A 23,890-nucleotide genomic window follows, 5' to 3' on the forward strand; every position below is an offset into this window, starting at 1 on the left:
AATAGAGGCAACCAACATTTAACAAAAAGCATAATCCTCTCTTCTTCTACCCTTACACTTTGTGGCTACTGAAATAATTTCCAGTACCACCTGACAAACATGCCCAGTGCTATAGCATATGGCATAGCCTTCTGAGATATGCTGATTTATGCATATTTACAGCATATATTCCAGCAAATTTGGCTGGAACAGGCCTTTCCAAGAGAATATTTCTCAACTTTCCTCTAAGTGTCCCCTCCCAGCTGAAAGCAGGGAATTAAGAATCCATTATTTCAGAAAAATAGATGCAATATCCATTATTTCCACCCCAAGAATCCATTATTCCAGAAAAACACATGCAACTCAGCAGACCAGCCCTGGGGGAAAGGTTGTTCTCTCTCTCCCTGTTCATAACCTATACACAATCAACACTGGTAGGTAGAGCAAGTCTTAAGCCATGTAAAAGATAAATCAACTGAAAAAAAAAAAAAAACAACCCAGGTACCTGCTAGCAGTTTTATGTTCCAAGATAAAACTGAGAGGAAAGAACCCCAAACCCACCTCTTTAAAACAAAAAAACTCCATAACCAACAAAACAGAGCAAAGAGAAGCAACAAAGACTGACTATACAGTAAGAAAATGATGAACAAGCAGTCTTAAAATACTAGAGACTATTTTGTGCCAAATCAATTGTCAAGTGGTTGTCAGGTTTAGCAGCTGTTTCTCTCAGATGACTTTCAAAGAGGCCAGTGGGGTCAGAAGGACTTAGTACAATTCTCATTCCTCTCTCTTCTTCCCACTGTCTAACACAGAAGCAATAAATACAAGGGTTGTATCAGGAGGGCCATAACTGGTCCTTGATGCCTACCATCCCTCTTTACACATTCAGGAAGTCTACAGGAAGTTGAGGACAATTCAAATCTTCTTTAAGCCCTTGCTTTCCAGAAGGCTTATATTTCTCAGCTGCTATTACTACACCATGTCAAAGTGACAGCTTCACGTAAGAATTTACTCTCAGTGATCAATCTATTCCCAAAGAGGATGCAGCAGCATGTCCTTCTTCCACTACTAACCAGCTTCCCAGTGCTCTTTCAGAAGGTCAGCAGCTACCACTTTGTAATGTAAGTCTGTTACACCTTCCTCTCCCTCCAGGTACACTCATCACTATCATGACCGGAATTGTGTTTGCTCTTCCTCTCTGTGGAATTCAATAAATCAATATAAACTATCCTGGCTAGTAGTGCCTGAGTAGCTTCTTCTCAGCTTCCTGGAGGTTTTTTTTAAACTTCTCCTCACTGCTTTAAAAAATTCAGTGCAATCTGAAGACTGTATTTCCAATATAAAAGACTGCTTTCCAAGGTTAAGAAACCTCATCTATTTGATCATCTTAGAATCACAGAACATTCTGAGTTGGAAGGGACTCACAAAGATCATCAATTCCAACTCTTGAGTGAATGGCCTGTACAGGAATCAAACCCCCAACCCTGGCATTATGAGCACCATGCTTTAACCAACCCTCCCTTACCTCTCATGGTCATTGCTGCCCATGCTTTCTAGTTCTCCTGCCCTTTCTTTTGCAGATGACAGGCAAAAGGAACCAAGGAACGCAGTATGTTATTTATAGCTCATTTACTATTTTATTCCCTGCTCCTTTCCAAGTAATTCTCAAAATTCACCCCCAAACACTGATACCACTGATATTATTTTCATTAATATAACCTATGATAACTTCAAGACCTTTCTTCAGTGCTAATAGTTCACTTGAGATACTCATTATACCAAGTTTTCACCAATTATTAACTAATGGGAGGACCATCCCATTCTATCATACCTTAGCTTAACAGGCTGATTAAGGACCTTGATAATAAATTTTTTAAAATTATTTTTAATAAATCCAAGGACATAATTCTGATTAGATAACCCTTATCCACATGGTTGTTGACTCTTTCAAAGCGTGACTTTGAAAAGAAGTAACTGCAGACCCTGACTTTTCCCCTCCCTCTAGAAAAGGCCTGTTGAAGGCCACTATCACATCTGTCCACACATGTATTGCTTCTCTGTTAGGTGCTCAACCAGGCTGCCACAGAAGTCTGACTTACTCACCTGAGCCCTTCACAAATGAGGGTACGCTGCTCTCTTTCCTTCTGGCACTATATCAGTTATACACATACTGAGTTACAGGGACAGAAGTACCATTGCTAGCTCCTTCCAGAATTCAAAGATAGACAGCTTTCTACAATGAGTGCTACCCGTTCATATTATCAGTTTTTTCTACAACAACTTCCAAATATTACTTCAGCAGGACAACTTCATAAAGAGCCTCTAACCTTCAGATTCACTCAAGAGACTTAATTATTCTGGCATGTTTAAAAATAAAATAATTCTTTATGTTATCATGTTGTTCATTTAAAAAATTTTACACAGTCAATGAAGACAAAACTCAATGTAAGTTAACACAAGAGCAGAGGCTGGGGGTCACTGGTTAGGAAGCAGGTGCTCAGGAAAGCATCAGGGGCCTGGGCAGACAATAAGCTGTGTGTGACCCAGAGGTGCTCCCCTATGCTAATAAAGACTTAAACACATCCTGGGCTGCATTTGGAAGCATACAACAATAAGTGATTATTCCTTTTCTTTCAGCACTCCTTACACTGTCCCTGGGTGACTCTGCTCAGTTTTGGGGCCCAAGCTGCAAGAGAGGCACTGGCAAACAGGAGAGACTGCAGCAGGAAAACATCAGTGTGCCTTGGGTACTGGACTATGTCCTGCACAAGGAGAAGCCCAGGGAGCTTCTTCTTCTGGAAGACGGTAAAGTGGAGCAAGGGGTATTATATGCAGAAATCACTGCCTTCAGCTGTTGAAGGGAAGTTTAGAGATGACAGAGGACACAACAAAAGGAAAAGAGGGAATAGTCACAAGCTGTCGTATGGCAAATTCCAGCCAGGGAAATTGCCAAAGGCAATGCACAGCAACAGGCTGCATAGGAGATTCCTTGGTAACACACAGCAAAATTCAATAACTGAGGGCTCTGTGCATCAAAGCTAATCCTGCTTTGAAGGTAAGTTTTATTGGATGGCTGCCAGCCTCCTGTTATTTATTAATAATTTTATTTTCTGAACAGAAATAGCTACCTTGCAGCTAAAACATCCATGGAAAGGAAAGAGCACACACCATGTTTCTTTAAATTTTTAAATTACACTAACATTTCCTGTTGTGCTGTGCCAGAGTTAATTCATGCAACTGAGCCAACCTAGCTCTAAACAGAAACTACAAGATTCATCTTTCTGTACAGCACAAACTGACTGGCAAGGAAATATAAATGTAAGTGAAAGAATAGTAACACAAGCATCACTGTTCAAAGCAAAGTCAAAGTCAACTTGTAAAAGCTATCAAGAGTACAACTGCTCAATTATACAGAAAACAAAACTTTTAAGAGGATATTTTCAATGTCTCTGTGCAAGTGCATTCTATTCTCTCATTTGCCTCACATGCAAACATTTTACTCATATTCATCTGCATTTTCAAAGGCTCATAATATGTGGGAGGTTTTTGTTTGTTAAATACAAGCAGATGTAATTTTGTCAACTTAGATTTGCAAGTGACTGACAGCTCAGTTTCTCAAACAAATCTTACTACTAATTTCTTAATTACTGTTACTCAGCACTCACTGCAATCCCTATAATCCTGTATTTTGTAGACAATATACAGTGTACATGTAAAAATTAAAACCACAAGTTTGCGAACAGTTTTACTGGCATCAACTCTTCTTCCTTTTCAAAACAAATTATTAATACTGCTAGTACTGACACATCTTTTTTTCCTCCTTCCAGACTTTGAGAACCACAGGAAAATGCCATTTAGAGCAGAAAAAAAGCCATTTATACAGAAAGGATATAACTACTACTACTACTACTACTTACATTCTCACCATCACAAATGTTCGGAAAAATACTTTTAGTAACTTATAAGCAATCATTAAACCTAAAGGGAAGTAGAACTTCATCAGTATGATGTTCCAGAATACCTCCAAACACAAGACAATGATGCAGGTGGAATCAAAGAGTAAAGGCATAAAAAATTTGCAGATAAAAAGAAGCAGCACTAACAAAACCTGTTATTTATCTGTCAACAAACAAGTAAGTGCTCTCTTTGGTTACTGGTTAACTGGACCTTTGCTTGCATATAAAAACAAACCAAAGAGTTTTACCAAAAGAAGGCATCCCTTGCAGAATTTTGACAGTTTAAAGGATAGGTGATGCAGTTCATTAAGAACATTTTTAAAATCTTAAGATGACACAGAAAAAAGACACAGTATCAAAGAAACGAGAGCCCTCTGCAGACAGCAAGGTAGATCTCCTGAAAAGCTGACTGCTCCACTTCTTGAAATGGTAGTGACTTTGAATTTGGTGTTCAGGATAGAAAGGATGGGCTGAAGTACTTCTTGCCTCAGGAGCAGAAATGTCATTCATTCTAGATACTCTACCATTTTCTGAAGTAATTTGCCTTTATGTTTTCTTTACTTGAGAAAAAGAGAGCAGTCAACAGAAAAGCAACTCAGTTCCCTCGCAATGCAGTCTCTAACAAACTAAGTTCTGTCATACAATAGAGGTGACAATTATATCCTGGGAGCTGATTCCTCACATCACTCCTGTGACACTGCAGTAAGTTAATGTCTCTGCCAGGAACATCATAGATATTTCATGTTATTTTATTGGTTAGTTATATGGTAATTTTCAGAAAACACAGAATTCTTTTTAAGGGTCTCTGCGTGACAACACACGACTGTCTCCAGTTGTGTGCCAAGTCAAGTAAAAGCACCTCTACTTACTGAACAAACCACACCATCATGTTATGACAACAAACACAATTATACAGCAATTCTGAGCTTTTGTACAGGCATCCATGTCTCCCAGTGTGTAGTACTCACTCACAACTCAGACTTCTATATGATTCTTACCATCTTTATATAGTGACTAGTAATAATTCAGCTATTACAAACCAGTTTTTCCAAGTCTGTGTTGCAATAAACTGGGGTCTACTTTTAGACTTTGCAAAATTCCATTTCTATTTCCAGAAATAGTTTTATTTCCTTAGCTTGACTTTAGACAGTATTAACTGAATTTACCTCAGCTGCAGTAATACAGATTTTATAACCAATTTCAAGCATCTGTTTGCTGAAGCATAATTCACAGGGTTCTAAGACTAATCTCTTGTTCTATTCCAGAGGAACAATTCCAGTCACTGTTAAAAATCAAGAAGTATGAATTTTCAAGTAAAAGTAACAATAGCATTACTCTGCAAGTTTCTTGTCATATAAATAAAAAGAACAAAACAATCTTATAGTTAGGCAGTGTTGAAATACGAGTCTAAACACACCTTAAAATGTTACATGTTTGACTTTGACTTTTTCAAATCTGAAATGTAAATATAATTAGCCTATAAAATGTGAAACCTTTTTTTGAAGTAAGCAGTGAAAGGAGCTAGAGACATACCTTACAAGCATTTTCTGGTTACATACCAATAATGCCACCTACTGGCATAAAAGAAGATCCAACTTTTCTTTCTGAGTGACTTTTAAACTAAGAGTTTTAATTTCAATACAATATTAAACCCACTGGTTACCTTTTCCCTCGCACTCATCTGAAGCAAATAATTTCTTTCATCCAAATTTCTCCACAAGTGAGGGGCATGATCAGACTTGAATAGTGTTCTATTTAATACCTAAATATCAACACTCATCTAAATATGGCAAGGACCAGAATGTAAAAATTTTCCTCAAAATGTAACCTCCAGAAATGGCTAAATTTCTCAGTTTCTAAAATTCATTGCCAAATAACCAATAGAAAACACAAACTCATAAGGAAGTTTTACTAGTTTAGTCCCTATTAAAAATTCTTTCTATCCTTCCAAACCATATGTATTTGCTAACTCTCAAAATTAATTAGCCAGCTGGAAACCACCTTCCTGGTTACCAAGAAAAACAAACCTTTCTCAGTAATACTGTTTTTTCAGGGCTATATGGAGCGTTACACTCCAGTAAGAGAAATATGCAGGGGTATCAGAAAACACGGGCAAATTTACAGGCAACTTCTAGAGTTTGCACAAGCACTGGAGGAAACACAAGCTGCCATCTCATTTCTACCACAAATACTTTGATACCTCTTACTTCACACTAGAGACGGTTTTGAAGCAATAAATTTTTAGAGCATTTTCTAGAAAGGTATTTTATGCGCATGACTAATTTATTCAAAATTGCATGCATTACTCATTATAAACAAACGCTTGTGGGGTTGTTGTTTTGGATTTTGGGGCTTGTTGTGTTTTTGTTTTGGGTTTTTTACATACTGTTTCCTCCTCTTAAAACAAATAAAGTCTGTCTCTGCTTTAAAACACAAATCCTAATCTGAAGTTCACGGCTGAGACCAGTCTTTCTGAGATCAGTCTCTCCATGAGATACTGGAAGCACGTCCCCATTTGCTAAAGCAAAAAGGTTGTCTACACTGGTAGCCTGTTTCTGTCAGCAGACATTACTGAACAGTCAGGGAATGAGTGTATGGATAAGACTTGCATGCAGAGATTATTCTGTAACATACCCTCTCTAGCTGATTCCAAATCTTTAGGACTTTTTGAGCAAGAGGTCGTTCAGCATAACTGTTCAGCAAGATGGTGATGTCCCCTCTTTATTATTCATTTAAGAAACAACAGCAACATAACCCTACCACCAAAACTCAAGTCTGAAAAGAACTTATCCAGTTACCATATTTCTGCCAGTACAGATTAAAAATAATTTACAGAAGCTCATTCACAGCCCAGTTTGAAAGCATTGCAACAAATCTGTTCAATTTGTGAGAATTTTTGCATCATAACTGGTTTTGGCCAGAAGAGCCAATCTTTGCTTACCTCTCATACTTGAGTCATATACCTACCACTTAGTCACAAACCTTACAGACTGCTGACAACCATGTTATAGAACTGTTTCAGCAACAATATTCTGCTCTTTCTCTTTAATCCTGTTTTTGCAAGCATGTCCTTATGACCCAGCAGACAAGTAATTTGTTGTCCTCTACCATCCCCGAAAACCTTTATTCCTCTGACAGCTGAACTCCTCCTCCTTTCACATCTGGCTAGCAACAAGTAGAAACTGAAGGAAGTAACAGATTTCTTGTTGGATTTTCTTCTCAATTTGCTGAGTTTCAAAGTTGGACTTTTCCAAAACTATGATGGAATGCACCCTCTGGTATTACTAATCCAATGACTTTGAGTGCTGTAGGAGAAATAAGAAGAATGAACTCCAAAAAGTAGCCAGACTCCTGCATTCTCCCTCAAGAGCCTGCCCCATTACTGTTGTCAAGGGCAGCAGATTGGGATAAACAAACCACTCATCTGACACAGTAGGGAGATTTGATCCCACAACCAATATCAATCATGCAATGTACTCTCAATCTCTTCTTGTGATTGACTGCAACTTCCAGTCAAAAGAAAAAGAAAAATACAAAATTTCTTTCCTTAGAAGAAATACAAATTCAAAGGGGAAGATGAAGAAAAAAACAAAACAAAAAACCCCCAAACAAACAAACAAACAAAACAAAAAAAAAACTTTTAATGATGACCACTAGATAAGAACATAGAAGATTTTTTCCTTAACCACCTTCAACTCCCCCAAAAAAGTATGCCAGATACACTTCTGCTAGCCTATGGAAAGCTTACTCCATGATTGCTCTAGACTGAATCCTCTCCATCATAAAATTAAGAGAAATTTTGCACAGATTTTAAGAAATAACAGAGGACAGCACTTTGTTGCTATAATGGCATGCAATGCAGACAGCTACTTTTAGAGAGAGCGTAGTAGTTTTCTTTGTAGTTTAAATACTGCACAAGACCCCCTAAAAATTATAAAAAGCGACAAAGGAAAAAGGTACTACTTTAGTGAATAAATTCTGATACATATCTGAGTATTTTAGTGACAAATATTTGCAAATTTAAGCTTTGATTAAGACTACAGAGCCTGCACATGAAACACAGAGAAGCAAGAGACAAAATCCACGAACTGATGAAGCTAAGAGAAATAGTTGTTTCTTCTCAATATTAAGAATTAGTTACTGTCTATTAACTTCACAGAACCCCAATAAAAGCAATGAGCTGCAGAAACGGGCTGAGGATAGTTCCGTTTGCTGTGTTATACATTGAGAGCAGAGAGCTCAACTCTCAAACTGGACAAAGTGCAGAGATATAATAAACTATTTAATAATGTGAATTTATTTACAAAATTCTATAAACAATAAAATGCCCTCCAATTTGAGGAGTTCTGCTTAAAGAGCTATGTAATAATGGAAGTGCTGTCTAGACTGCACTGTTTTGACTAAATCTCCACGGACTGCAACAGGGTCTAGACGCCTATGTGGGTGTGAAATGTACCCTCCTAAAGTATCTGCCTTGCAAAAAAAAAAATCACTTTTACTGCCCACAGGGTTAGGACATACAGTACAGCTGTTAAGGATCAGGTACCTACTTGCACACTTGTCTAGCTCAGGGGGGTGTGACTGTGTTTACAGAAATACACCTCTGCCAGTTAATGCATGTCTTAACTCAACCCTTAGTGCCCCTCCACCAAATGCAGAACAAGACAAATTCGTGGGATACCCCCCCTTCTGTAAAGCAATGTATATTTTAGACAAGGAAATGTCCAAGACAGAGTCTAGGGAGATGCTTATAAAACACTTGCTGTACTTAGTGGTGGTGACAGAAGCTAAATGGTTTCCTGAAATGGTATACAAAATACTAGAGCAGTAATACTAAAGGAGTTCACCTGAAATGGACTACAGGTTAATCTGGGAGTACTGGAGTATTCCAACAATACTTAAAGCCAGTAGATTAGTCAACAGTAAGGTTTACAGACAGTAAGCAGATGACTGTGCTAATATAAATTTCACCTTACTTCATACAGCCTATCAAAGGACACCATCTGTCACACACAAGAATAAAGAATACTGTCATTATCTGGAAGCAACAACAAAGGAAAATGACCATTTCACCAAAATATATTGTGAGGTGCCTATGAACCAAACATGATGTTGCACAGAAAAATTACTGGTCTCTCCATACAAAAATGACTGACACTTCACTTGAGAGTCACACATACTGTTTTAGTCACTTGCATTCAAGAAAGTTGATAAAAGCAATCAAACAGGCTCAAAGGATACAATAAGGAAAGCACGGGGGACAAAGAGCACATCTGATGAGCAATCTAGGAAACAGTGGCTAGTTGGCTGTCAAACTACTAGACTGTCAAGATACTCAGTCGTTATTTGCAGAGATTAAGTAAACACACTGAAGAAAATTATTAACCTGATAAATAATTGTCACCAGCAGAATGCATAAACTGGCAAGAATATACTTTACTGGAATTAGAGAAGAGTTCTACAGCCTGGCTATGGAACCAGCCCTCCTGTAAGAATACATGAAATGTAGTCTTCAAATGTAGCATAATCAGTTTACAGAAAAGGTTACATGACAGAGCTGTCCAGAACTTCAGGTGGCTGGAACTCAGTGTGGCTTCTGGTTCTTCCCCCAACTATGCTAACTGGGAAAGTGCACCTCCTACCTCCCCAAATGCTTAGGTACTCTCAGTTCTTTAGCTCACATATCAAATTCAAGTTCAAATTTATATCTTGCGTTTTATTAAGCTGCTTAATGACATTACATTATCATACATGCACAGGCATTATCTGCAAGACCAAAACAGTTCTGTTCACAATATATTTTGAGATAAGCTTGCAGGAGAATGGATGCACTATCATAAAAACTGTCATAACCCATTTCAAACTTCTACCCACCTGCATTTTTTTCCCCATTTGTTAAAACACAGTGCCCCAGAGATGCTTCAGAACATCCTGGTCTTTATACTTCAACACAAGCTACACTAAGGAGATCACATGCAGGACAAACCACCACTGAACTGCACCTGTAGTTTTAGAACAATTTTAAACGACAGCAAGTCTACAGTTTGCTTACTGATCACATAACTTAAGAAAAACTTTACAAAAACTATGCTAAGAAAGCAGTTTGAGAAGCCAGTAAAATGCGCAACAACTAAAAATCAAGAAATTGAGAGTCTTACTAAGAATTGTGTTCTTACCTTTTCCAGGACTTAGGTTTTGGTCTATAAACACCTTAAGCTCTCCATTGGCTTCAATTAGTCCAGCCTGTTAAAGAAAGCAACTTTTATTAATTTTACAAACACAAACAGCCTTTTATTGGTGAAGATGAGAGTTATCTTACCACTCTCATTTTGTCACAAACTTGCCATTTCGAACTGTTTGGGGTATAGTACTTGTAAAATTTTAGGATCTTGATTTTATAAATGCCATATTCTTTAAGAGCAAGCAAAAAATAAGTTTACACTAACTTTGCTATTTGTGTCCGAAGCTCTTACAGTATGTATGCACTGTTTTAACAGACAACTGCAACTACACCTTTCTCTCTGTAGATACTACTCACCTAACACACAAGGTAAAAACAACAAAAACAGCACAGGCAGTGGAGAATGCCTGGGCCATTTTAATCAGGAAAAATATCATTAATAAGAAATATTGAGCCTTTCAATTATTATTTTTTTAAAGATCAGAATACAAACCTCTAAAATGGAAAAAGCTATAGGGTGACAAAGTTTACAAAGTCATCACTATCCCTTGGGAAGCCTCACAGTAGCGATTACTTTCAAAATACTATTAACTGAACGGAGGACAGGATGCAGGAATTTCTTTGTACCTGCAGACAGAACAGTTCTGAAAAAAAAATTTAATGAACACAGGACACACTGTTTCCATTTAGAAACGGCAGCAAGAAAGTCAATACCTGTACTTAACCACAGTGTAGCATTTGGAGTTCCAGAGGCTGAAAAGTCTGGAGCTGCATTTTGCGCACTGCGGGTACACGCAGGCTTAGTGACATCCCTGAGCAAGGATCAAGGGCTTTGCTGTCAGCCAAAGCAGCAAAACCTTACCCATTACAAACAAGTCTACCTGAAGAGCCCACTTGAGATCTGCCAGAAGTTTGGGAAAACAAGGAAGCCACTAGGTGATGCTGTGGAGCCACTATTATCTAGGTATATCAGACCAAGGATTTCTTACCAAAGACAGGGAACTTTAAGAAGCAGGAAACTTTCTCTCCTCGGTGAATGGGGAGAGAAGATGATGGAACATAGTAGACAAGCTGGAATAAAGGCATAAAGAGCAGTGCTGCTGCCTGTAACGGCATGGCAGCAATGAGGACCTGGATACATAGAGAAACGGTGAGTGGGCAGAGAGTAGAAGTGATGGATAGAATGAAAAGTCTGTGGCAGTTCTGTCCTCCATTCCCCCCTCCTAAAAAGTAACACAATAGCATAGTTTTAGAGAGGCTGCAACAACTTTTCAGTTGTTTCAGAACACTGCCTGTCCTCCTTGCCCACAGCAGGGATTTCTAAGACCCACTCGAACAAAGGACAGTTTTACCACCCTGTTCCCAGGCACCAGAACTCTTTATAAGCCTCACTCTTTATCACACTTAACCACATAATTCAAAAAGGCAACAGACTACATCAGACACCTCCAAAGTAAAAGGTATACTCATCAATATGAGACCAGCATTGTGTACAAAGATGTTATTAGGGCTACAGTACAGCAGCATGACATTCCAGAAGACTGGAACTCCATGGGAAAACATGAAGGAAAATTTTTGGCTAAGTGTTACCTTTACTACCATTCTATCTAAATTTCAAAACAGAAGTGCTAAACCACACAGGAAGTGCAGTCTCATTGTCATAATTTCTTTCAATACAGTACTTAAATTTGTACTCCACAGCAGAAAGAAGCTTGTACTCAGGACACCTGCAAATTCTTTTCTCCATGAAAATAAATAACAATTATAAATGGGACTGGAAAAGCATGTAATATATTGTGGTTTTGATCAGAAAGCCACCAAGAAAATTGCTATTTTAATCTGTAATATCATTCTTTTAAACATATGAATTTAATAATTTTGAATTATTAAATCCATTCATTGGTTTAATATGCAACAGCAAACCTGCACCAAGTGCATGTCAGTTACAGTGATATTCCAAAACCAAATATTTAAGCTGCGATATTCAACAAGTTCAAGTATTAATGCAAATCACTATTTCAGTAATTGAAAAACCAGGCAATTCAGTAATCAACTACTTATTGGTTCCTTTCATTTTCTATTTTTTTCAAATTAGGATGTCTCCAGTAGAAACTTTTTGATTAATTTTAAGTAAATGAACCAACATCATAGTATCAAATAATCTCATAAGCTTCAAGTCTTTTTCTGCATAATTAAAATAGGCAGCGAAACAATACTACCCAAAACAATATGCAACTCCAAAAACCATAATTTAATCTAGCTTTATGAAGGTTCAGGTTAATGATACATGCCCTATACCATGCTTTTGGGAGACTGAAAGTACAAAAGTCACTGAAAAACTGGAGAACATTTAGGAAAAAGCACCACACTTAATCAATGAAAGAAAACAATCTGGGAAAATTCAGAGAAAAGCAATCACTGGATTATAAGCAGGATCTCCTCAGGGACCACAATTCTAATGAGCAATATAGAAGTTACAGCTTCACCACCCTTCTACCAGTGTCTTAGTAAAGGTTCACCTCTGGCACTTAAAATGGCACACATTCAACTCATTTGTAAGCATATACCCAGAAAGATCCCACAAAGCAATTTGGAAAGAAAACCATGAATCCCACAGCAAAACAGAACCCCCAGCTGCTATTATTCATAGTAAAAAACTCATTTCTAGTGAAAATTCTGTTATTCCACCCCCAATATGCTCTTCACACTTCTGAATACACTTTTAATTCTAAGGTGAGCAAAACTTATCCCTGGTTGAAGGGACAAGCTTTGATCAAAGAAAACTGATAAGCAAAACTTCCATCTCATACACAGTTCTGGGGTCTCTGTTCTGAAATGGAAACACTACACAAAACATCTCTCAGTATGCATTTTGAGGACATTCTCCCTGTTTTTCAAGCCAGGTTATTTTGGAAGAAGCACCAGGACTATTCCTCTGGGACCTATGTAGTATAGCCCCCAAAAGAAAGAAAATAGAGGAAAATGTGACTATGGCTCCCATTCCATATGTTATAGCTGCACACTCAAAATGAACCAAAAAACAAAGTAAAAGCCAAAACACCACCAAAACCAACACCCTCCCTTCCCCCCCAAAAACACCCACCCAGGAAAAAGTATAGGATTCTCCCCAAAGGAAAGGTAACTTTCTCTCAGGAAGGGTTTAGACATCAAGGAAATTCTACTTACTGATGAGAAAATACACTTAGTTTTTAGGCCTTATCAAGCTACTTGTAACAAGGTATTTGGATTATTACTATTTTCCTATGTATTCTTTTTGTATTCCACAGTTTTTTCTTATCTTTTCATGATTCTCAATCTCAAGATGCATTACATCCTTTGATGGTGATCCTGGGGCTGCTTGAAATAATAATGCTCTTTATATCTGATTTTGAAAGCTTATTAAGTGTGCTCAACTTCACAATTCAGCAAAGTTTTCCTCTTTGAAGATACATGTTGGCTATGTCTACTTCTCTACAGCTACAAAAAGAAAGCCCCAAAACCCTAAACTGGCAGCAGACACAGATACAGCCTTCATCTCTCACACACTACAACAAAGCCAACAATGATTTTAAAAATAGCTTTTGACATCCAACACAGCATCTAAGCTGTAATAAGTTAGTATCTTCCCAGAGAGCACCAGAAAGGAGGGTAAAGCCCACTGGACAAATCAGCAGATCTGGTAATTTAAACTGTAGAAGCTGTGGTGGAGTGGAGATCCCAACCATCACTAAGGTTTGGTCTCAGCTCATTGTTCAGAGCACCTAAAGAAATTAACTGAAGGGCTAAACATATAAAAAAATCAACTAAAGTTAGCTTTAGCCTGCTATGAGATCATCAGCAGTCCTAAGGACTGGGAAGTCTATTTCTGTTTTGTTTACAAGTGAAAACTGAAAAGTACTACAAGTGCCCTCACAGCCTGAAAATCAGTAAACTGGGAAGTATCTTTTTGTTGGGATTGAAGCTAAACTGAAACAAAATTTTCTGAAGATGCAGAGAATTTCAGTTGTTAAAAAATCCCTAAAGATTGTGAGAGAATAATTTAGTATCTTACTAACAAGCTACTATTTGCAGTCTCTGAAGTTATGCACTAGAAAATCAACATCCTTACAACAAAAATATAAGTTCTTCCACAGCTTTCCAGCCTTGCAATTCAATTTGTTAATAAAAACTGGCATCAAATTATTCACTGAACCTTTTAAAGTAAACAAGAAAATATGCAAGGTGAATTTGGACTGAAGGACAAAGAACCTATAAAAGCAAGAAGTTTATCTGACAAAACCAAGACTGAACGTGTACATGTGCTATGTGTATCAGATTTAACCTGAGAGGCACATTGCCCCACACTACTTCAAATAAGTAAGAGAAGGGTGCTCTTCTGCCACAGAAATAACCCTTCTACTTTCCTTCTAAGTAATGAGCCCATTTTAAGAACACTACCTGAAAAAGGGCTGAAAGAAGAGCAAAAAGAGTAGAGATATATGGAAACAGAGGTACCTGCTACAAGGTTGATCCTCAGAACAGAAATTTTCAGTTGTTAACAGCAGATCAAGCCCATAGAGCACAGAGGCACAGGACTGGGTTTCACAAGGAGATAGAGAATGGTTAAAGAACAGGATTCAGAATGGGACAGTCTGAAATTGAGACAATTTTGGGACTGTCTGGAAAAGACACAGAAAATGAGCTAGAAAATCACATGGAAGATGGCAGAATTAGGAGCTGAGGTAGAGAAACTGTGAGTCACTGAAAAAGTACAGGCAATACAACTGATGAGAACCTAAGAGAGCTTTAATGGAACAATGAGATCAAATCTTGTGAGAAGAAGGGAAGAACACAGGAAGTGGGAAAACAAACACAACCTAAACTACAACTGAAAGGGGAAATAAGCTGGAACTTGGACAGAGAAGTTCAAAATAAATTAGGAAAGAAGTAGCGACAACAGAATCAGAAAATGGAGGAATTGTGAAAGAAAGCATTTCCACCCAGAGCTTGTCAGGGCATTTGGTGCTGTTGGGCTGATGGCTGGAGTTCTTGATCTTGGAGGTCTTTTCCAACCATAACAGTTCCACAGTTCCATGACCAGGACGATATCTCTGCTGCCTACAGGCATTTGCAAAGCCAACTAGCCAACAACCACCCATCTTGTGCAAAACTGCAACTAACTCCATCATCCATGATGATCCCCAGTCACTTTAAAGGCAACACATCCAAAGGCTCCATGCCATGCCATTTTACTATGGGCCACTTTATTGACAATGCAGGGTTCCTTTTTTTGTTTGCCTTATTTCAATATCAGGAAACAACAGAAAATAAGCAAAGTTACAAGGGAGAACTGGAATAAAGCTTATAATCAGAAATAAATAACCTTATTTTAAGACTGCTTAAACAACCTTTATTCTTCTTTCATCCCTATCCATATGCAAACGTCATTTATAAGACTATGATAATGAACTACTTTCCCCATTGGTTTATCATCCCATGCAGGGACCAGAGCAAACATGCTCTGGGAATGAATTATTAAGCAACTGCAAAAGATTATTATGAGACATCCATTTCATTTTTTTGCAAAAATTAAAGGGCAATCAAGATATTGAGTAGAGAAATATTGTAGAAAAGGGCAAAAAGTTCTTAAATTTAAAACATTTGGATTTCATTTTGAAAATGAAGCCAGTGAGAGCTATTCTTTACTGTATAAATTGCATAAAAACTTTTGAAGTTGGGCTACAGGAGTCTGACTGTTCAAAATTCTCAGATGTGTTGTTTTACTGTGTTTTAGTAGCCTTTTTCTGGAACAGAGATAATCATATCACAGCCTCAGATCATGGCAGTATCTTCAAGATTAATGTGTCTGCCAACCACTCAGCAATGGGCTACACCATAGAAATGAGCTTTCCAAAGACTATTTTGGCATTTTTAGCACCTTAACTAACAAGGCATAGCCAAAGCACTAAAACAAAAGTCTGGATACCACAGAATTGTGAAGGCAAAAAGCTAAATACAGGTGAGAAGTTCAGCCAAGCATTGTCGATACAGGCTCTGCTGATACTGTGGGAAAGCTGGACACTGAGCAATACACAAAATGACACCCAAGATCTCCTTTAATGCAGAATATGTCAAGACCATTAGCTTCTTGGCTTTTCTTTCTGACAAAAGCAACACATCGAGAATGCAGCAAAAATTAAATTAAGAACTCACTTTGAAGACAAGTCAAATGGTGGTCCTGTCTAAGCAGCCAAAAGATCAAAAACACCTCAAGAGTGAAAAGTCACTCCATGGTGCTGCTTCTTACAGTTATTCAATTGCTCAAGTGATACAACCTTTGCAAAATTTAAAGCTGATGTCTCCAGCACTAACCATGAAGCTGTAAGAACAAAGCAGAATTGAATGTGAATCTCCTAGTGGTATGATATCAAAGCACTGTTTTTCCACTTTTACCACATAAATTAACCAGAAAATAAAATCATCATTAGTATCCTCCTGGACTAAATAACCAGACGTAGAGGTACTAGCAGCAGCCACTTCCACAACATCCTGCAACCATTCTAGGTTTGACCATAAGAGACTGTTGTTTTCACAGCCAAACCAAGACTTTAGAGCAGCTTCTTCATCAGCACCTGAACCACAGCCAAAATCAACACATAACATTACACAGGACCCTTCCAGAACCATTTGCCTCACCAACCTCCTTATCAGTGTATTACAAGGCTAGAGTCGCCCACAGTGCAACATTTAACCAAGTCTGTGTAACCAACAATGCAATACTGGAACCCTTAGCAAACATAATGTAACACAAGACAAGTAGCCAGAAGCATTTTTGGGTAACATGGACCACTGTCCATCCTTAAAGTCAAGTTGTCTGCTACCTGAGAACTGTTTCCATACAGACAACATTTAGCAAAGATTGATCCTTTATTCCTCTTCCCACTCCTGATTAGCCATAATAAATCTCCTTTAATAGATAATCACACAATCAAATGCAAAACAATTAAAAACAATTGATCCCCAGCTAACTTAACTTCTAAAATCTGCATTTTTGTTGAGCCTGTTGCCATCATAGTGTAGTTATTCAGTAAAATACTGCAACATACCTATATAAAGCCACTACATTAACTGGCACATACAATTAATAAAGTTTAACACTTACAGGCTACAAGAAAATGCTTCATTTAGACAAATAAATTGGCAAGGTGACAGGCAACTTCTGAGCTGCTATTTCCTGATTTTATAATACAAACCAACATAGGAAAAAAGCAGCTCTGACTGCATGCCTGGAATGTATAAAAGAGAGCTTAAAGATCACTTTCCTTTTGCCTTCTTTGAAAAGGCAAATTTAAAAAATTAGCAACGTTCAAAATCCCAAACAGAGATGCCTTTTTGGATGACCTAATTTCGTAATATTATTTGATCACTAGTTTGCAAACTTCTGGACATGTTAGAACTCACTAAAGGCAAACAGAAGTAGATCAAGCTACTGAACTAAAATGGTATCAAAGAAGGTGCATGACCACTTGAGATTCCTCAAAGACTTAACTTCTCTAGTCTGCCCCAATGAAATTTCCAGTACATAACCCAAAAATAAACACAAAAGGATTTTATGGTATATTAAGAAAAGTCTGAAAAATGTTTTGAAGACTTCTCAATACTTTCTAGGGATTCAAAGTGCATCATGTAAAAAAGGTCCAAAATAAAGTGGTCTTCCTACTTCCATTGGGTTCTTATTTTCAATCCATCCCAAACTTAACTTTTTTTGACTTGCTCAAGATTGATGTAGAAACATCACATGGAAGTTATTAAAAAGCACAGCTTCTGTGGCAAAAAATTATTACAAAAGCACAGATTTTGACTTTCCACAAAAACAGCAGCCCTATTAACCTATCCAGTAAAACTGTGTGAAGAAACCAGCTCACTGAGAGTTTTTAAAGATATTCTTTGAGGAAAATATTTAATAATACTGTGAAATAAATCCACTAGATTAAACTACGTACCAGAATGCATTCTGAGTACTCAACTAAAATAAACCACCAGCATTAATTCCCACATCTGTATATCTCTTAAACAGATGTTAGATCAGGTGATGAACTTTTTTGCACTTTTTATGGTGTCTCCTCTTATTTCCACATGTTCGTGGAGCTTCCTTTGTAAAACTGGATATATGTGCCATATCTACTACTCAGTAAGATTCATGAAAATACCATAAAAAACTAAAGAGACAAAGTAATTTTATGCAAACTAGGGATCAAGAAAAAGATCCCTCATAAAATAATTCAAGCAGAAGATGACAGTAGAACATAATTTTTAAGAATAAATTAAAAAAATCTAATTTTAGAACAAGCAGTTTAAAGCCAACTCCACTGTCAGTTACCTATGAAACAGTAACTCAAGAACAATTCTCAAGAAAGGTATTTTAGTCCGTGAGAAGTTCTGAAGACCAACAGTGGTATGTCGGTTTCAAAAGTTGTTCTAAGTTTTTTCCCAACTTCAAGTTCTCTGGGCACAATTCACTTTTTACATGGCTTGAAGCAGTCCATCCACTAATGGTGAACAACAGAAACAATCACCAACAGCAGGATTAGATAAGAATATCTCATTTATATGACTCATCTATTCTGATAAGTGTAATTTTGGAGATCAGAAGGAACCGTACTCATTCCATTTGTCTAGTCCCTTTCTCTTCAATATTCACTCTAACACCATGCATTAGACTATCCTCAACAACAGATCCAGCTCCTGCAAGTGGTTGCATTAAGAGTACAGAAATTCAGCAGAAAATAAACTCCACTGTTCTTGCTTTTTTTCTCCTATGTAACACTGGGTCTTGGAGAAAAGTTCCACAAGCTCCTCTTTCCTTATGGATCCTTGAGAGGCCTCAACAGTTTAGCAGTGACAGAAGCAACTGAGGGGAGAAACATGGTCACAAGTTGGATCTTCAGCCATGCTACAGAACCTGGTACTTTAATGGTGGAAGGTACGTTAATCATTGCTACTAAAAAAGGTATTTATCATCTTAATTTACAGGTTAATCTTAGCATACAACTGAATATAAAAGTGGCCAGCAAGCAGTGTGGAAGCTGGAAAAAAAATTAATGTATCAAATTTGTTTTCTTGCTACAGTAATTCCTTTTACTTCATTCAATGCAGCATCCTGACTAGTTTTAGGCATGCCAAGGGTGGACAGGTGACCACTGCACACAAGGAATTGCTTTCCCCCCCACACTATTACCCCCATGAATCCAGTAAGGAGAACAAGTACAGCCAAGGTCCTCAGTCTACATTTGGCTCCTTCAGCTCCTGCCTGGAAGGTGACACATTTGTAAGTAGTGGAAGAGTTCACAGGAGATGAGGCAAACTCTGAGCAACACTGATTAACCAGGAAGAGGAGTTCTGGCTAAGATGAAGTTTCTGGAGACTGCCCATATGCAATGACCAAGAAATTTCTCACACAGTGCAAATGTAGGTGTAAAACTGTACCAAAAACTACTGACCTCAACCTGTCATCCAGACTCTGAAAAGTAATGCAATGATCCCACTCCCAAGATATCCAGCCCTTGAGATACGGCAATTGCTGTTCTCCTGTCCACACCTGTTTTTTCATTGTTTTTTTTAAATTGCACAAACAGTAAAGTCTTTCTAGGAACTAAAAAGTCCTGAATTGAACTGAATTTTAACAGAATCTGCCTGATTCTGTTAGAATTGCTTCTCAGCTTCACCAGTGCTCATAAACTCAAAAACGGCTGCGCTTATTGTTATTACAAGATCACACTGGAAAATGAGAGCTTCTTTTTTTCGCCCTTTATCTTCAGGGCACTTCAGACCCCCTACCCAACACATAAACTGATATACCCATGGATACTTTAACCTTCACAAGCTAGTATTTCTTTTTACATTACCATTTTTCAAGTTATCCAGCTATAACATTGTGATTATGCACTTAAACTCCACCTGCAGGTTCTTAATTAAGGTGCTATGTATGAATGAACCCTTCTCCCCCCACCTCATAGCTTCCTGACTACTGCTGAGGAAATCAAAGTATTTTGCATAAAACCCCAAAATATAAATGAAAAAAAAATTAAAATCAATGTTTTGCTGCTTATTTTCTCTTGATTGTATACTCTGAAAAGCATTAGAGAGATATATTTTAAACCAATACCGCACAGAATTTAGACCTGGACAACATAGTTCATAAACATTATTTTGCTAGCTTACCTGACCACTACTTTTGCAATTCTTTAATACTTTATAAAAACATTTCACTGGGTTTGCTAGCACTTTCCATCACATTCCCCAGTTTGTTCAATTATCAAGTAAAGTCTCGGTCTGCAAACTCTCACAAGTATTCAACTTTCCTCACAGGTCTTTTCAAATTATAGTTTTTAAAAAGAGGTATCAGACAGAAACAATAAAAGGAAAATGCTCTCCTGCAGCAGGCAGGAAGAAGCATAAAGTAGGAGTGTGCTGTGTGGTGGAACACTGTCTCCACACCTTCCCCTTGTGCAGGGCTCCCTGCTCCACTGTCACCACAGCACACTGGCCCATAGCACAGGACACCAGTGGGATGCACACCTCAGCTGCACTCCCAGGCTGGAGCACTCTGAACGTGCCTGGCCATGGAAATGCCACCTTAGGAAGCCCAGACTTAAGATTGTAGCAGCACAGCCCTTCCCACAGTTTAGCCATCTCAGCTCTGTTGAGAAAAAGGGAAGGAAGGGGCAGGAGCAATCATCAACTATGCCATCTTCTTCACCACTACATCTCACAGACAGTTAGAGCACTTGATGGGTGACATGGCAGAACCACAAGCCATTAATCACAGCAATATTTTCACATCAGAACATCTAAATTTACAGCAACACAAGTTTTCAGAGCCTCAGTGCCCAGAAATCTAGTGATACTGTCTGTATCATACTTAATTCCATTATTCTGCTTGAAAAAGAACTTGGACTTTGAACAAAAATATGGAAATAAATCTCTTTCCTTCTGAAAATTAAAGTAAGTGTTATACCAAGTAACATCTCTATGTCATAGCATTAAACCACAATGCATGGGGCCCATATTCAGACCTAGAAATTTAAAACTTCCCAACACTCATTACACATTTTAGGTGTCATGTAATGGTGGGTACAGTCTGCAAAAAGGTAAGCAGTTCATATTTCTTCCCTGAGGCAGGTTTGAAGTATATGTAGATGTTTTTAAGAACAGGTTAGACAATATTCAGTTAAGATTTCATATCCTTTCTAGCTACCCTGCTCCAGTGTTCAAGTACACTTAAAATTTTACCTAAAACCTGACCTAGATTTTTGTTTTTCCAAATTCAGTTTATTATCTCTTTAATAAAGATACCGAAAGCAATTTCTTTTCAGATCCATAGCACCTTCTCCCCTTTCTTAAGTTTACTATGAGGTAGGTTATTCCTTCCTTTCTTCCTTAATTACTCTTTCCTAGAATAAACTAGATCTTTCAAAAATAAGGTTTCTTCTTAAAAGTCTCATTCTCACTTAGAACTAGCAGGACATTGATCTGTATTTCCAGGTGCTAGGAACTCTTCACTTAGTTGATCTCTCTCCCAAAAGCTAATATTAAACAAATGTACGTTGGTATCTCATTTACTTTGAACTGGTTCAATTTCATCTCCTAGTGTAACTCTCCACTTTCGTTTTCTTCCCGCTTATTTGGCCTATCATTCCCTGAACTCTGCTATCTGTAATGTACTTGGCCATCCTTATCTCTTCCAGGCAAGCTTTGAGTGACTACGTATGTCTGGTTGCTTCTCCACACATTAAGATGTTTTTCAGCTGAACTACTAAAATTCCCTACAATATTATTTTTTAAGCCAATCACTCTTTCATGGAAATCCCCGCTATTTGAAGGCTGCAATATTTCACATTAGGCTGCAACCTGCTGTAACAACTAACCAGTGAGTTGTATCACTTTTCTTTAGCTTGCATACCGTTGTTTTTAGGGGTTTTGGGTTTTTTTGAAGGGGGAGATATGGTCTAATTTGAATACAGACTACTATATTGTCTTTTTTCAATAAGACAATGTGAAAGCCCAATTATATTAGGTATGAACATTGACTGACATCTTAAAGGCAGAATAAACTGAAATTTTTTTAATGAGTACTGGAAGGGGTGAAGAGCAAACGTGCTCCATGAGGCAGGTCACAGAATCGAAGCTGCAAACCTTAACAATAGCAGTAATTGAAATCTATGGTGAAAGTTCCCAAAGCCAGTTTTTACAGACACTAACGATCATCTTTTGGTAGACAGAGATAAACAATGAATGCATATGGAGAATGAACCATCTTCCCTCCAACGTCTGATGCCTTCTTGAACTCAAGAAAGGCAACGTTAGTTGACAATGGTAGTCAACGACAGCCCTGCCATCTGAACAACACGTGCTGGGTTTTTTTCAATGCATCCAAACCCAAGCTCTTTTAGTGTTCAATATGAATGCACATAATGACAACGGCCCAAGTGCTGTTATTAGCATAGGGAATTCTCAAGATTAATCACTCTGGAAAAATGGTAGCAGATCTGAAGCTGGTTTATGCTGTCTACAGGAAAACAGCCTAGGCTTGATGCACAGTGTAGATAAAGTTCCACGTATTCATTAATGCCAGCTATTATAAAGCATGACCCCATTTGCTTTTGTTAATAAAAACATTCTATGTTCCACATTGTATGAGCTACAAATATACTTACATCTTTTGCCATGTTACCAAAGACTAAAAACCAGTCGTCTTAAAATCTTGATGGCTGCAGGACACAGGGACAATGCTATTTTCTGGAAAGCAGAAAGCAAAGACAGCACCAGCTATAAAAAAATGAAATGAGAGAAAGCTTTTACAATTGAAATTACTGAATACTACCAAGTATAATACAGGTTTCTTTTTGAAAAAAATCCACGTTTTTAAAAAGGGAAAAGTTTCCCATCATCACCTTTTCGTCCCTTGAGCCCCACGCTCACGTGTGGGGGGCACTCCTTTCCCGACGGCGGGGGAGAGCCGTGCCCTGGCAGGGAGAGCCCTTCCCCCAGCCCGTGCCCGATCCCACGCGAGGCCGGTCCCTGTCCAGCTGCGCCCCTTCCAACACCGAGCGCTGGGCGCGGGCAGCGATCACGGCCTCCTCCTCCTCCCCACCCCCATTTCCAGCAGCAGGCACAAGTAGGCCCCAGGGGCAGCTCCCCCCGGGGCCTTCCAGCCCCGCTTTTCTCCTCCTCCTCGCAGGCGGACGGGCCGCGGCCGCACCGGGCGGCACAGACCGGCGGCCGCCCCTGCGCCTCGGGCACCCCGCGCCCGCCCGCGCCCCCCGACCGGGGCCTCACCGCCCGGGCAGAGCCCTGAGCCCCGCGCCGCCTCCCCCCGGCAGCGAGGGGCCGCGCTAATCGCCTCGGCGGCGGCGGGGGCGCGGGCAAGGGGGGACGCGCCCGGCGGCACCGCCGGCGGCCGCGGGGGGAAGGGGCGGCGGGCGGAGTGTGGGTCCGCGCCGTCCCCATCCCCATCGTGCCCGACCCGCCGCCGGCGGCGCCCCCCGCCGCCGTCCCACGCAAGCCCCGGTGCTCCCATCCTCGGGCGCGGGCTGCCCGCACCTGAGCGGCCGAAGGCAGAGAGAGCCGGCTCCATCCCCCGCCGCCGCCCCGAGACAGGGACCCGGAGCGCGGAGCGGGAGCACCCCCCGCCCGCCGCCGCCGCGCTGCTGCCGCCGCTTCTGCCGCTGCCGCTGCGGAGGCGCCCGACTGCACATGTGCGGCGGCTGCGCGGGCCTGGCGGGAGGGGGCAGGG

The 23,890-nt window shown here is 39.2% G+C and overlaps 1 protein-coding gene across 7 annotated transcripts in view; it reads right to left on the reverse strand.

Moving 5' to 3' along the window:
• TFDP1 (transcription factor Dp-1) overlaps positions 1–23,890 on the reverse strand; it is a 37,245-nt gene that overhangs the window by 12,751 nt on the left and 604 nt on the right. For 2 of the 7 annotated variants that reach the window (XM_030234848.2, XM_030234846.2), the window contains exons 1-3: positions 23,698–23,845; positions 22,812–22,893; positions 10,112–10,178 (exon numbers count right to left, since the gene is read on the reverse strand). In XM_030234848.2, the coding sequence (XP_030090708.1) occupies positions 10,112–10,178; positions 22,812–22,823 (79 nt within the window). In that variant the 5' untranslated portion in view covers positions 22,824–22,893; positions 23,698–23,845. Of the gene's footprint in view, positions 1–10,111; positions 10,179–22,811; positions 22,924–23,048; positions 23,202–23,697; positions 23,846–23,890 lie in introns of those variants that run through there. The other 5 variants (XM_030234847.2, XM_050974686.1, XM_050974691.1 and 2 more) reach the window with 5 other exon arrangements.

The sequence above is a fragment of the Serinus canaria genome, chromosome 1 (assembly GCF_022539315.1).
Source record: "Serinus canaria isolate serCan28SL12 chromosome 1, serCan2020, whole genome shotgun sequence".
NCBI classification, from domain to species: Eukaryota; Metazoa; Chordata; class Aves; order Passeriformes; family Fringillidae; genus Serinus; species Serinus canaria.